Below are 16,471 nucleotides of genomic sequence, written 5' to 3'. Positions count from 1 at the left end.
AAACTATATGCACAAAAAATAACTTTTTTTTCTTGGACTGTGTTAGCCTGCTGCGTACACAGTTCAAGGACTGGCTGAATAATGGATGCTAACCTATCATGCTCTCAGGCCCTTTCAACCCTTCTCAGGGCCTTCATTAAAATGCAGAATGAGTCCTTAAACTCTTCACATAGAAGCTCAGTAGATGATATGCTTAATTGCGACATGTTGCTTGGATCATGTGGGAAGCACAGAAAGAGATAAAGCAGAAAGCAGTGATGAGATGTTAACTGCTCAAGGAACATTGAGAATCCAGAGGGAAGTCTGCTTAATGTGTATAGGCAGGATCTCGGATGGTGGGACACATATCTTCAGCAAAGAGGAACATCATTACTCGGGTCCAGTAATTAGCTGTGCGGAATGGCTGAGGATCGCCGCAAGTGCAAAGAGAAAAAGTTTTGAAATGAGATAGATAGTGCAGTGCCACCAGCTCTGCTGTAATGAGATCTGCTCAGAGAGGAGGAGACATTTAAATAAAGGTCAGCCAGTGTCTGCACCACGGCCCAGAGGTTTAAAAATAAATATGGAAGTGACACAGACTCAGAGGAAAGAGTAAATAGCTCCATGGAACATATGAAATCAAATGAAATGGAAAGAGAGAAATATAATGCAGTTCCTCCCACGGGAAAAAAAGGCTCCTCAGCCTTTTCTTCAGTAGGGTAGAATACAAGCTGCGTTTCCTGCCTCCAGCCTTAACACCGAAGGCGGGATTGATTATGTGGTCATCGACTGTCCGCCTTATTGAAATGTTAAGTCTTATTCTGTCCCCTGCCAGCAAGTCTTTGATGGCAATGCTGACTTATTCACATATCATGCAGACTCTTATACTCCTGATAGAATGATACTGTATGAATACAGATCTGGAGGGTTTTAAAATAGGATTGGTATACTCATATCCAGAGCTGAGGGCAGGAAGCAGAGAAGTGCAACCAAATTGTGGTTGTCTTATCTTTTAATGGCGGTTCCCGGGTATGGCTAGATTGAAGTTGACTCTCTCTTCACTGTGTCTGGGTAGCAAGGGTGGAAGGGTCAGTACAAGTGCAGAAGTGAGTAAGTCATTTTTCTTACCTGTCATAATGTATGTGGAGCACCCGAATGTGTATCACAGCAGAGCAGAGCAGCTTGTGGAAGCTCAATTCCATGGGCAGTGTTGTATCTCAACACCAGCATGGTTCTGTTTTCTCTGATATAATTGTTTTTCTTTCAGCCCTCTCTTCTGTCCTTCCTTACATGATGACTATGTATTTAATATATGCTTTCAGTGAACTATCCAGTGCTGCGGTTCCATTTCTCCAAAGCGTATTTTAACATTTAGATAAGCATATGATTTAATCAGACTTACGCTTGGAGACCTTGTGTATGTGACATGGGACAGATCTCCCCAGTGTGACAGATGAATGTCACAAGGGAAGCAGTGTTTCCCATAGTGTCTGTCTCACAGGGGTGAAAGATGTGCACCACCCTCAGGTTTACCATAGACCAAATGCTGTTAATTGATCACCTTTTGTGTGCATGTGACTCACGTTAAATAACAGACACATAGATTGATTTAATTCCATCTATGTTTAATTCAGTCTATGTAGCAAACACTAAAAACAGACATTATAAAATCCCTGATCAAAATATTGGCAGACAAAAGCTGTTCCTCATGTTTTGTTTTTGTAAATTATCAAAAAAGTTGTTTTTTTGTTTTGAATTTGAATTCAAATAGAATTTTTGTCATCAAGAGTTGTGTCAAAGGGAGTGAAAAATAAATTAAAACCTACGCAGCACAAAACACTGCTGTCATTAAGCTTCATGTCTTAGTGTGCAAAAAGGTTTTTAAAAAGAAAGCTCTGCTGTTTCTGGGGTGCAAAAATGAATGAATTAGGCCCACTTATCAGTGTGTTTATAGTACTATAGGTTTACTAAGAGGCCTTTGCTTACATTTGAAACACTCATGATGTCACAGCAGTGTTTGAAGAGATTCAGCAGCAGTGCTGCACCAGTTTTCTGTAGGGGAAACATAGAGGCAGAACGGAGGATGATGAGGAACAGTAACAATCTTCTGGCTTCACTGAGTAGCTTCCTTTCCCCTGACTTTTTCGCCTTTTATGTGGTTTGTCCAGCTTTTGTGCTTAAGCCATAACCGCCCTCCTTCTTACCCTTACACATCTGGGATGCAGCCAATAGGGGCATAAAAGTGTAACTTTTAACACTCAGTTCTCACTCCCTACCCTGTGGATGCCCTCGTCTTACTTTAAGGTGCCTTTAGATGAGCCTCGCTCTCCGATCACATCTCTGTCCCCCAAGGTATTTTTTATTGCTGCCACAGGGGTGGGACTGTTGGTCGATTTGGAGGTGTTGAATGAAGCAGTCAACGTAAACAGGCTCACACATCTATATGAATGTCACACCACAGTTCAGATGTGTAGTATTGGTTTATAATATGTATGTATATATAAACTCTTAAGCTATATGATCAAAGCCATATCGTGTTCTGACTAATGATAGTGTCGCGTAATATGTGTGTAATATGTAGTACAGGCTTTGAATCTGGAAAGCATGTTTTATAGTCCGCTGTCAAAGTCAAAGAAAATCAGTCGAACATATAGGAATATAGACAAATTACTTGTGTTGCCTTGACATTTAATTTTTAGTTATTATTAATTATTAGTTTAATATCATGTATCAGACACTGAATATTGGATTTCAACCCAGATTGCTGTGAAAATTGTGTCATAGAAAATAATATCAGTCGCTTGAATACTATTTTTAGCCTGCATGAGTGTGCGCACATGCATGCCGTGTGTGTGTGTGTGTGTCTGTGTGTGTCTGTGTGTGTGTGTGTGTGTGTGTGTGTGTGTGTTTAAGTGTGTAAGTGTGACAGCCATCACTGGGTTGGTTCCCTAACTCTGTTGACAGTGGGTTTTCAGAGAGCCAGCAGCTAAAGCCTAATGTGATTACTGTCTCTGCGAAAGGGCTGGATAGGATGTTAAGGGGTGGGTATGGCTCTGTGTGTATGATGTGGCGGGGGTACCAATGTGTGGAGCATCGTAGTCACATAGCTCTCTCACCACAGCTTGTCCTTTGAGCTGTGAAGGATCAGCTCACCATAGGCTTGTGATGAAGTGACTGCATTGCGTGCCTGCCTTTGTACTGTGACTCCCACTGATAATGGCTCCTCTGTCTCCCCACAGCTGAAGAGGCCAAGGAACTGGAAGAAGAGGAGTCAAAGACAGGTCAGCAAATCCACACCTGGTCAAGCCTCAGCCTCTGCATGCATGAGGGACCTGCTGTACGTTTTAGCTAGCAATGCTGCGCGGGTGCTTGTGACAAAAGCTGGTCAGGAAACCGTTGAACATCCACTTGCTAAAGTTCCACATCCTTCAGCCAGAAACGATATTCAAATTTGAAATATGTTTAATGTTTTGCATTCAGCACTCTGAGCAGTGTAATCATGCAAGGCTTTAAACACTGCCAGGAACAGGCAACGGTGCATTTTGTCCACTGAAGGGTGGATGAAGTGGGCAGGCAGACCAGACCGTGCAAATCATTTACGTGCAAAAGCTCATTGCAAGCTTGATCTAGAATTGTTTCGTCATGTTATTTACATGAACTGTGCAAAGCATCGCTGTTACAAAAATATCAAATAACACAAAAATCACCCACAGTCTTCTTTAAAAAGAAGTCCAGGTGGCAGGATGGTAGGGACCTAACAGAACAAGTAACTGAATGTTAAGTTTGTTTACTGAAGTGTAAGTAAACACTGATGAAGCATGAGTGCACGTGAGAAATGAGACCAGCTTCAGGCACTGAATCCGTTCAACACAGCAACCCAGTGGCATAACTCTTCCTCTGTGTGTGTGTGTGTGTGTGTGTGTGTGTGTGTAAGTGTTTGAAGCAGAGAGGGGGAGATGGGCGCACTAATTTAGTGATGCCAACAAGCTGTTTTACATTATACGTTCCCCCAAAGCTACAGCTATAACAGTGAAATCTATCTGGTCTATAAATTTAATGGTAACAAGTTCCACAAGTTCCAAGTTTCACAAAATGCCAACAATAGTGCTGCCGTGTCCTGCACTCAAATGATCCTGTTTACCAAGCCAAATTGATTCCTGGCTGAAATGTGTTATGCATATTATTGCCACTTGGAATACATTGCTTTGAATTTGTATGATGAATCATCCAACAAAATGGACAACACCTGTGACAGTCCTTGCACCACATAATGCTATACAGAGTTTGGCAAGTCACTATTCTTTCAAATCTAACTAGTTTGAATCACTTTACAAAGAAAATGCCTAGAAGGAGCTATGTTCCATATTATAACTGTTGTCCTTCGGTAAAGAGGCATTCCACAACTGTTCAAAGTCAAGCATTTAAACAAGGAAATAAAGATGAGTCTACAGCCACACTAGTGGCTCTGCGAGGATGTGCTAAAGTAGAGTGGTGCTTCAAACTAAGTGTTAATGTCAGCATGCTGACATGCTCACAATGACAATGGTAACATTATGCTATTTAGCAGGTAATATGCTTCAGAGGAAAGACTAAAGAGACTAAATTGCTTTGGGCTAAATGCCAACGCTAACATGCTCACAGTGACATGGCTAACATGCTGATGTTTAGCATTCTCACCAACTTAGTTTACTGTATTAGAAAAACAAAGTTCAGCTGAAGCTGGAGTTTCTGCTGGTTGCCTAGCAACCTCATGTCGATGACTCCAGGAAGTTGAAAAATGGGCAAGAAATGGTCCAGCTCCCCTGTTACGCTGCAATGTGTTGTTTTTACACTTCTGTTTTTGTACGTTTTAAACAAATGAGATATAACTGTTTTGTTTTGTTCATTAGTGAGCGTTAGAGATGCTGATTTTGTTTTACCTTTAGACAGAGCCAGGCCAGCTGGTTCCCCTTGTTTCCAGACTTTGTGCTACGGTGTGCTAACCGGTTGCTAGGTTTATATTTACCGTACAGACATCATCTAACTCTTGGCAAGAAAGAAAATTGAGCGTATTTATCAAAATGTGAAATTCATTCTATAACTTTTTGCTCAGTAGCCTACTAATCTTTTGCTTTTCATAACGCTAGTGAACCAGGACAAAAGAGGTGTGTGCTTCTTTTTCTGTGATAAGAGTGATGTGATATTTTGCTTACTATGACCTTATGAGTCTAGAATTAATTTCGCCATTAGCAAGCAGAGCAAGCTTCTTCTGCCTGCCCAGCCTCAGTGACTACCCCTCACAGTCTTGAGCAGTTCTCCCTCAAGCATTAATGTCATTAGAGTTATTCATTTGAACTCCTTCTTTAGTCTGATTTAATTATTTAGCCTTTATGTGAACGGCAAAGTTAATACCATGTGATTTTAATAAGCTGAGAGGTGAAGGAGAGTCTCTGAGTGAAGCAGAACAATGACTTTCACTCTCTAATGCCTCGCTCATGAATGTTTCAAAGAGATCTGTGCAGCCAGGAGCAGGGTCAGCCATCCCACAACTAGTGATACTTAATAGTTCAGCTTTAGCTAAAGGTGCAGGGCAAAGGAGAATAGAGCTGGGAGACTGTAGTATGCCTGTACTCCGGCGACAAGACAGCAACTTGCAGCCTCCCTCACTCTTGTTGCCTCTTGTCATCGCCCATACACCTGGTTGATCCAAGTGGACGTTGTGGGCGGTGAGCTGGTGAAGTCAAGCTAATGGCTCTGCCTTCTGAGATCACTCTGTGAGCACTCCAGACAGGAAGCTTTGTTTTGCCATCTGGCTCCAATTGCGCTGACAAAGGCAGAGGATCCTGCATGGGACAAAAGAGCTGAAATGAGCCCCACTTTAATAAACCCAGGATGATGGGGAGCCACATTTGTGTGTTATCTTAATGAGCTGTCCAAAGGAGAGCGCACCTCCCCATTCAAAGCCAGGCTGATTTTAACAATTACCAATGATAACTAGGGACCTGGGCTCATTCATTTGCAATGGGGAAGGATCCCTTTGTTGCCTATACAGCAGAGGCAAATAATGTCTAACAAACAGTTCTGGATTGATTTGCAGGTGCTTAAGCCACAAGCAACCCCTTCATACACACTAACATGTCTACACATGCACACACATGTAAAAGGACACACACACCACACACAGAAAGACACACTGTTAAACACTTATCTACATCCACATGCAGAGATGTGCAGTGTGTACAATTCTTGCTGGCTTCATTGCTCAGCTCCCCACCTCCTTTCTGAAATGTGTTCAGTAATCTAAGCATGATGTGCTGTTTAGAGGGGGCTGCAGTCACGCAAGTGCAGCTCCTCCTGTCAGAAGCTGGCTTTAGTTTGTGTGCACTAGCCCCTGTCTCCCTAAATCCTGGACTCCAAGGAGTCAGGCCTTAGCAACAAGGCCCTGGAAGAGAGTGTTAGTCAGTGACCCAGTTCTTTCAAAGACAAAGAATTGTCGGCAAGAACGATTTGACACGGCATCTGAAAAGGGAGCTCCATGCGAAAAACGGTTTTATTAACCCTTCTTAACTGAGGCAAAGTCCCGCGAAGGTGGAAGTTTAGGGAATATGGGGCCTTATAAAGCTTGATAGCACAAGCCCCACCCTTCACCATATTCTGGTTCCTTCATGCCAAGGCCACCACTGAAAGATGGATGACAGTGGCTAAAATCATATTAAAGCTTCAAGCCTAGTAGCTCATCACCCTAAATGATTGTAAGAAGCTAGCTAGCTAAGGCTGTGTAAAGGTGACTCTTGAGCAGACAGACAGAAACAAGGACAGCTGTACCAGAGTCAAAGTCACCTCTGTGCTTATTATATCCCCCCTCTGTCCTGTCTATTGAGTTATTCACATAGCAATGGAAATACAGCTCTGTAATGTGCGAGGAACATAATATTCACCCTATGCCTCTTGAGTGAATGAATTAAGTTGTTTCAGTATTTCAGTATGTTCCTTGAAATTGCATATTTTTTTATTGCCTCAGGGAATATTATTCATACATACAGTCGATTTGACTAAAGGTAGGAAATTGTTTTTACATGTCCATTTAACTATAACAACTGCATTGGAGGGAATTGGATAATTAACAACTAAAAAGTGTCAGTAACGCACCAACAAACTGAGCAAGGCGCCAACAACGGCAGTGAGGAAGAAGACTTACCTTACACGGCAGCTGGAGTCTCGCGATATCACGCAAGAACGGCGGAATCACATATCACATTTGTTCAAAAAAACAACAGCAGACGTGATAGACAGATGGTTCATCCAATCACCTTCCAGGTATTTTTTTTTTTTTTTTTTAAATGCCTGCCCTTTTCCAAACAGTTTCCATTGACATTTTCTCAGATAGTTCCATCTGGAGCAGCAGGTTGGGAAAAAAAGGAAATGTAAACAATGCACTATTGCAGATATTCTGAAAATGGCTTTGCAATTGGAAAGAAAATGGAAAGAAATAGTATCCTTGAGATTAGAGATGGTGTCGGTATCGGCTCCGATACTGCCTAAAACGCTGGTATCGGTATCGGGAAGTACTGGAGTTTATGCATCGATCCGATACCACGTAATAAAGCCCTAAAGAAAATCTGCGTTAAAGTAGTTTATTTATGTTATTTTTCCCGTTATAACAGACTGTCAAACTGGAGAATAAAATAAAAAGTTCTGTGGCATTCATTGTTTGTGTTTGTTCATGTTTTACAAAGAGTTTAACCTGAGCCAGACCAACAACAAAGATATAAATCATATCACATCCATACAGGGATAGTAGTATACAGTTGTTAAAACATAATAAAATATATGACACACTGGTATCGGATCAGTACTCGGTATCGGCCGATACGCAAGTTCAGGTATCAGAATCGGTATCGGGAAGCAAAAAATGGTATTGGACCATCTCAACTTGAGATCCAGCACACATGCTTTGCAAAAAACTCCAGAGGACACCTTTGAGTTAGTTAGTTTCTCTTATTTAATGTAACACTATACACTATACAAAGTATAGGTTATACATGGTAGAGTTATAATGGAAAAAGAAATTTCTTGGACACATGGCAGTACTAGACCAAGGCTTATTGAAAAGTTGCATAGCGTATTCTTATAACATAACCCAGTTTGACAGACCTGCTGGTCACTAACATACCATTCCACATGGTTTGAATTGAGAGGGCCTCGGAAAGCAGCTCCCAGGCAGCTCTGTTTGACATGCCCTCCCTTTTCACTGGCAGCACATACAGTACTCAGCCACTGGGCTCTCCCAGCGGTCACACATTACTGACTAAATATATGTAAATAGCACATTCATGTTGCCTTCATTATTAGATGTGGGTCACTGGATAACTTCAAGAGCGCTAATTAAAAGAGCTCCCAGCACACCATTGCTTAGTAGTTTCGCACACAATACTCAAGCACTGCACTCATGTTCCTTGCTGGTTCTGCACCATACAGTAAGCTAAATGTTTAGTACTGTTGTAGTTTTCTCCAAGTGTGAACCCTGAGAGATGATGTTTTTGTGTTGAAGGCCAAGTAACTGGTTGGATAACAACGGGAATTATAAACCTATCACATGAATCATATACATGTATAGGTGTTAAATAAAACTGAATTTTCTAAATAGGTTATTTCCTGTGCTTGCTTTTTTATATTTCTATATATTGCTTACCTTCAACATGAGAAAGGGTTAGATTCCAAAAGGAGATTGCCAGTTGCTGAGAAACTTTCTTCTTTCCTTTTCTCCCTCCTTTGTCTTGAGTAGGAAGGAACTCATCAAATATGTGCTGCACACTGAGCTACTTTTGCATCCTGTCAGAGGTTATCTGCTGGTCCGCGAGGAAAAGGCCACCCGATCATTGTCAGAAGAGATAGAAAAAAAAATAGCAGCGCCTAAATCATTTGAAATAATGAGTGTTGTCACAGTTAATAAAATCAGTCAAACCACTCAGTGCTGTGCATCACAATAACAGGCCAATCCCACTGCTGGTTGGTTTACATATTAGACAAAAGTAACAGTGTAAAGAATGCTTCTGTGAGACGACAGGGGTGCTACAGGAGTGAAGGCAATCCTTTTCCTGGGATGAATCCCCCTGTACAGACACCATTTACATCTTCCTGCCATCCAACCCCCCCTCCCCCTCATTCCCCCTTCTGTCATGTAATCTACGCGCCTCTGACAGCACAGCGAGGCCCGGTGGGATAGTGCCTATCCATCTCTCTACCCCAATCTGCCTCCCCTGTTTGGTTCCACATGAGCACTCAGCTGCTGTGACTAATTAAATAAAGCACTGTGCCCTCTGCTTCCTGTTAGCCATGGCAAGGTTGGTGCACAGAGATGGAGCAGAGGAGGAGGAGGGTTGCTGAAGGAAGAAGGGACACAATAACAACTACCAAGCCTTAAATTATGCTTTGGCCCATGAGCCAATAGTTACTGTACGTTGATGATGCTGGCACGACCACTTTGCAGTAGTTGTATTGCTTACAGATCTTTAAATGAAACAATTCTTTGAATTTAAGATTAAGTATTTATTCTTGTTTGTTTTTTCTTTTTCCAGCCATGACACTACTGAAAAGCTAAGGCCAAGAGAATAAATGTGAGTATAATTCCAATATGTATATCTATGTATATCTTTAATTACATCTGTGTCTTTATGTGTCTCTCGGTTTTCACACTTTTTTCTGCTTATCACAATTGCCTGGTGTTCCCAGCAGTAATGCAATGGAGGACGCAGTACCTCTGTAGATTATGTGTAAGTGCTGCTGTAATCAGGCTAGTTAGGCTGCATTAATTCAGCAGACAGTCGTGAATATGAGAAGTCTTGACATTTTGATTTTAGGTATCACAGGGACACTGGCTGATATGACAAATCTATTTCATTTTATCAGGCATGCAAACACAAATGTCTTGGCCTGCTCAAAGCCAGTTTAAGAGTCTGAATAATGGTAAACATTTAAGGTTTGAGTCGTGTCTGTCTGAAACTATGCATATTCATATTCAGTCATCTTCATCAAGTTTTCAATCTCCCAACTTAAGCTTGTGATGAGCTGCAGCAGACCATTTTGGGAGCCTTACAAAATAAGTTGTATAGCATTTGTAGCAGTTGTAACATATTCTTTGTTTCCTTTTGGCATTGGTTGAACAGATAATGTCACTAACTTTGTCATGCTAAAATATTGCAGTGGTAGTTTTACTTTTTTCGTTGACAAGAAGACTTGCAGCATGATCACAACCCCCCACCTTGCAGTCTGATTAGCTATCTTAAATGCACCAAAATACGGTATTGGTTAAAGTACTGTTGGTCGAGTGACACTTCATCAGTCTTAAATATGGACAATCTATAGAAACAAAGCAAAGTATAAAAATGGCCCCTATAGTAGCACAAAGAATATTTTACAGTATGATTCTATGCTCAATGATGATTTTTTAAAGAATACATAATAATAATAATAATAATAATAATAATAATAATAATAATAATAATGATAATAATAATATTAAGTAATAAGGCAAAGTATACTCTTTGTTTGTACTGTGCTCAGACATGCAGTGCCATGGACAGTTCAACTTCTCACACAGTAGAAGAAGGTGGTTAGGAAGGTGAGCAAGCTAATCTCAAATGGACTGTTGATATTGATTGTTAACATACTGTATATATATATATATATATATATATATATATATATATATATATATATATATATATATATATATATATATATATATATATATATATATATATATATATATATATATATATATATATATATATCTGTATATATATCCTGTCTGCCCCATATTAAAGAGGCAGACAGGAGGGTGCTCCAAGTTGGATATATATCTGGGTACTGGCTGGCTTGATTTGAACTATAGTCTGTTATGGATTAGTAGACGACCCAGAACTATCTGTCTTGATAACAGGGAACACAGACAAACAGATTAGTAACTGGATTCTCCCTGTAGGACATGTGGAGAATTGTTATCGTAATCTAGGAAATGGTGTGACCAAACAGAGGAACCTCATTGGTACAGTCATGTTAGTGTACATGGAATCATCAAAGAAAATATACCATGTGGTATCTTTCCTTCTCTTGACTCCTGATATCACTTCACCTCCATCTCTATGTGTTAGCTCCTGCTGGGCACATGAAAAGGTGGAGGTGGACCGTTTTGCTGCAGTGTGCATTGACTCACCCATGAGTGACCCCTGGCCAGTGAAGACTGGTCAGTACTCCCTCTTTTAGCTGCTATTCACCCCCATTTTTCCAAACCAATAGAAATCCAGATGTCCCTTGAAGACCAGGATACCTATACTTTATACTCTATCCATTTATACTGTGTTTGTATCTTTGTAGGAGTCTTAGGGCCCTCAGTTATGTTTTGCTGTTTCAGTATCATCACCTGGTGTTGGGGCATCATTCTTGTTTTCATTTTTCTTTAGTATTTCTTCTGTCTCCAGTTGTGAAAACAGCTTTCTCTTGACCATCTTTGAATGTTGGGTAACTAGTTGTTTCTCAGAGAGTGAGGATGATGGTGTATTTTCCCCACTTACATTGTCAGACTGAAGGTTGACCCTATTTTTTAATGACTCCACTCTAGTAGCAGGCTGAGCTGGACCAAGAGCAGCAGCATTTCAGAAAGTGATAGGAGCCTGGGTGCTGGCAGTGCCTGTGGCCATTGGGAAGAGGAACGGGACACTCCCACTGGCCTCATATTCACTCGACCATGGCCAGCCTGTGTCAGACACTATATACCTCCCTGCACCCAGCACACGGACCTCTGTAGGCCAGGAAAGCCCAAAACCTTGGAGCTATTTTGGGAAAGCTCCCGTGGAGTAACCAACAAAGGACAGGAGTTGTAAGGGCAGAGGATATTTTTGTGTTCAAATCTTTATCTTTTTGAAGAGAAAAATAATTTTCTCTTTTGTTGAGACATACTGTACATGTTTTGATGTTGGATGCTGACATTTCTAGAGACATTTTAGAGGCACTCCATCAATTTTGATTTGACATATTGTTGAAGTGTTTTGTCACTATGTCGCCATAGTTGTGTGATAACAGGATGTTGTAGCTGGTTTGTCTTTTGTTAAAAAATGGGAGATGAGAATGAGAAAATGAGAAAAGTTGCTATTGGTGAATATTTCCTGCTGTTTAGGACCATTTAAAATGTATTCCACTAACAAGGGAAACCTGTCCTAACATTCCCCACAGAAGCTTACTTAGAAGCAGTACAGATTTAATGTACTGTGTAAATTTGGTGTCCGTGTGTACAGTATGGGCACCACACATCTATTGCAAAGGAGGCAGAGAAAAAAAAAGTAGATGATATTGCTCTTTCGCACCACTGTCTATGAGTCACAGTTACTTCTATCTCACACTGTTTCTGTTCTTCACCGCTCCTCTAACATTAATAACCAGCAGTTTCAGTTGTGTGAATACTTTTTATTACAAGGTTGGACAGTTACAGCTTGTTTTTATTAGACCCTGACTGGTCATTGCCATAAAGCCTCAGCATGCAGAGTGAGTAGAAGATGATGGAAGGTGCAGAAAGTAATTTCCTGTAACTAGCCAAAATAAATTCTGGCTAGTAGGAGTCAAAGAGAGGACATTTGTCATTACTGTAGCATCCACTGACCTTCACCGGGACTGTTATTGCTAGGTAATATCCTGCAAGCCCCTCGACCTCTCTGCTGCTGAATCATCCTGGATCAATTATTCTAATATTTGTGTGGCAGTTTTGCTATCGATTAATGCATTTATGCAGAGTGCAGCATATCTTATTTAATAAAGCAAGGCTCTGCATTTAATTAAGTAGTTTCAGTGGGAGGCGGCACTTTGTTTTCATAAACCTTTGCTTTATCGATACGTTTTCCTTCGTGACTTATGTTTATCTATTCAAACTTTTATTGTTTCATTACTGGCAGATAACATAGTAAATGGCTATCTGCAGCACACTCAAAATTTTATAGATTGTTGCCATCGTTAGTGGTTTAGACTTGCTGTGTGCTACATACTGATCATTATGGCAACTTTGTGGTTCTGGAAACTTAACATTAGTAGAAGTAGTTGTGTTCAACGAATAAAATGTGTTATTCTACCAAGATCAGAATTCTGTAGGCAGGATGTAAAGGAGGGGTTTCAAGTAAGTCTTCATTTTCTACGCATCCCCTTTATGTATGTAGGGAGATGGTTGGTCATACTAATTCCCCCTCCTCTTAATTCTGACACTGCAGAGTTTACTCCCTGCAGGCTAACACCACTATCATAAATAGTTGTAGAACATACTCCAGTCTACAGCAATTAGCCAAAGCTAATGTGATGCTTCAGAAGACTTGGTGAATCAGCTGGTTATTTTCCAAAGTTATCTTTTTAGTCTGAAGTTCCCTCTTTGCAATTGCCAGTGGAAGGATACTACTCATTGATAGTTGCATAACCACAGTGTCTGAACAATGCTGGTTCCAGCAACATTTGAATAAAAATGCTGAATATCAGTGTTGTTGTTCTTTGGGCACTGGAGTTATGACCTTTGTTCATAAACTGCAATGATTGTTAAAAGTCGTTTTTGTTCTCTCCATGTGTAAAGGGTCAGTTAAACTGGTATTGTGCAGAACCTTTGCCTGGACAGAGATGGCTGCAGATGAGAAGAGAATAAATATTCAAAGGCAGACATGATAGGAATAAAGAAAAGTCAGTGAAACGAGGAGCAGCATGGATGATCCCGGTCATCTACCTGATGACTTTCAATGAATTCCAATGAGAGAGATTCCATTTTTAAAGATAGGCCCTATAGGTGCAATTAGTGCTACATAATGGCCCTTTCCCAGCTCCTTCAGCAGAGTTGTGAAATGTTGATTTAATTTGCCCCTATAAATTCACTTAAACTCTGAAGAATAGATCTTGTTGTTATAGTCATTTGCAGAAATAGCTCAGGGTTTACTCTGTCATGGTTTACAAGTACAGGCTGCATATAATTACCTTCAAAGTCACTGTTCCACTATCTTTAATGCGACTATTATCGCCATCACACCCCCAACCGGCCCCGTCAGACACCGCCTACCAAGAGTCTGGGTCTGCCAAGGTTTCTTCCTAAAAGGGAGTTTTTCCTTGCCACTGTCGCAATAGCCACTGCTAATGCTTGCTCTTGAGGGAATTACTGTAATTGTTGGGGCTTTGTAAATTATAGTGTGGTCTAGACCTACTCTATCTGTAAAGTGTCTCGAGATAACTCTGTTATGATTTGATACTATAAATAAAATTGAATTGAATTGAATTTGAATATAAGGGAGTCCTTTCTCAAAGGATGGGGACGAATGAAGGTGGAAGATAAAAGGTGAAATTTCAAAGGAGAAAACTAGTTTAAATGTATTTTAAAAGCCTGCTGCAGCTAGGTATTCGAGATGGGATGTGAGCTCTCTGATGAGTTTTTTAGTTGGTAGGACAAAGAGTGACGGACTAGGAGAGACAGAGGGGGTCTCCCCCAGTTCCTCTCTGCTGTATGTGGCAGGTGACACCCTGCAGACACTGATGATGTCAGACAGGACACTTGCGTTGGACTCTCTCCAGGGAGGTGTCTTGAAGTAGAGTCTGACTCGCTCTTCCAGTATCTCTGATCTCTGCATTATTTATGCTTTTGTCTCAGCCATTTATCAGCATTTTTATACCTCGCAGCCTCATTCTACAGTACATCTCCTGTAATGGAATAGGCTGCAGCGATGATAGCCTCTGAGGGAAGCCAATAACCGAATATAGTAGCTCATATTGATATCAGAAAACTGTGGAATGGACAAGTGTGCTGCGTAGCAGTCTCTGCATACTGTTTAGGACCTTGGCAAACATCCATTCACATCAAAATAGTGCATTGAAAAATAAAATATAACGAAGAAAAAGCTGTGCTGGCTCCACTTTCTTACCTTTATATAAATTTTTTTAGAACATGAAACTGGTAATATGTGAGCTGTGCTTGGAGCAGCACAGCAACTGAATCTCTGATCAATGACAGCTAATGAACACGGCAGGAGTTCTGCTCTGTTTGCCTCTCGACAGAGAGCTGCCTTCTCCAGAGAGCTCTTTTTTTTCTCCTGTTTTTGCCAGAAAAGTACAGGAGCCTTCATTGAAACCAACTGCCTCTGGGCTCAATTAACTAACATAGATTACTCATAATGCAGATGAGAGACTGTGTACAAGATCAGCAGTGTGGTGATGTTGAAAAACACACAAATCGTGCATGCAAGGATACAGACAATTGGGACACTGTGGATCTGAGATATGCCATTAATGTATAGTTAGTAATAACTGCTCAAAAAAAGGGCCGTAACAAGTAAAATAATGTACTCGATCTACTTTAATAAAAGTGATTATCCCAACAATGAAAACATTTGCATGTACAAACATCTATTCCCTGAGGCTCTATGCACCAAAGTACATCAGAAGGTGCGATGAAAACTGATATATATATATATATATATATATATATATATATAAAGCAAAAGGCTGCACTGGATCTACTGTATAGTCTCCATTAGGGCTGTCCCAAACGATTATTTTTTAAACGATTAATCAGGCGATTATTTTTTCGATTAGTCGACTAATCTAACAATGCATTTTTCGATTAATCTAACGATTAATTTTTCACTTGCGCAATTATTAACAGTTTACACAAAACAAATTTCAATAAGGTTCAAATCTCTATTTATTAAAACTGTTTAACACTGCATTGTGCAACCTGAAGCCAGATACAAAAATAAAAAGAGCAAGTGCAAAAAGAGTAGCCTGTATTTGCTTTTTTAACAGTAGTAGGTAAAATAATGAATAAGCTCTTGTTTAACATCCAAGCACTTCTCCCTTTAATTTAACTTTAATTATTTGTATCTAAAGGCTTTTTTTGTGATTGGCACATCTGGGTGATGGCGTTGGATATGCGTTAGCATGTTAGATGTATTTCCACTCACATACCCAACAACTGATGAACAATGCCAACACACAGTCCTCGTCTTATCCACCACTCTCTCGCCTTCAGCCTACTACTGGAACTGACCAGAAGACCGACGTTTTCGAGGCGGGGACGGCATGAGACGAGAGGACATGACACGGGAGGCTCCAGGCTGCAGCCATACGGTCTCGAAGTTTTCCCAAACTTGCGATCTTAAAAAGGCTGGCGGGGAACTCTTGTGGGTCGCCACCACTCGCCGTACTCGTCTTTTCGTGCTGCTATCTCTGACTCACTCACTGGACCGTCGACCTAACAAAAAACTGCATGTAGACGGAGGAGCTCGGCTAGCTTCAGAGCTCAGGCGGGGCTACAGTTTAGGTGTCCCTAGAACCCACGTATCTAACAGTAGTTCCACATTACATTAGTTCCGCATTACATTAATTTGCACGCAAGTTTTATTTATTTATTTTATTTAGTGACGCGTCAATGCAAATTATTTTTGTCGACGCATTTACGTAATCAATGAATCGTCCCAGCCATAGTCTCCATGATAACCTGTAATTC

At 40.6% G+C, this 16,471-nt stretch overlaps 1 protein-coding gene across 3 annotated transcripts in view; it reads left to right on the top strand.

The window, feature by feature from the left end:
• Nucleotides 1–16,471, top strand: part of cd276 (CD276 molecule) — a 79,256-nt gene that overhangs the window by 55,022 nt on the left and 7,763 nt on the right. Inside the window, exons 6-9 of one of the 3 annotated variants that reach the window (XR_003692621.1) lie at nt 3,219–3,260; nt 9,537–9,575; nt 10,522–10,579; nt 11,112–11,162. Coding sequence is in view for 1 of the 3 variants with exons in the window: in XM_028578821.1 (XP_028434622.1) it covers nt 3,219–3,260; nt 9,537–9,559 (65 nt within the window). In the remaining 2 variants the exon portion in view is untranslated. Of the gene's footprint in view, nt 1–3,218; nt 3,261–9,536; nt 9,576–10,521; nt 10,580–11,111; nt 11,163–16,471 lie in introns of those variants that run through there. The other 2 variants (XR_003692620.1, XM_028578821.1) reach the window with 2 other exon arrangements.

The sequence above is a fragment of the Perca flavescens genome, chromosome 1 (genome assembly GCF_004354835.1).
Source record: "Perca flavescens isolate YP-PL-M2 chromosome 1, PFLA_1.0, whole genome shotgun sequence".
Lineage (NCBI taxonomy): Eukaryota > Metazoa > Chordata > Actinopteri > Perciformes > Percidae > Perca > Perca flavescens.
Note: the sequence above shows the minus strand (reverse complement) of the source record. Positions and strands in the feature narration are given on the sequence as shown.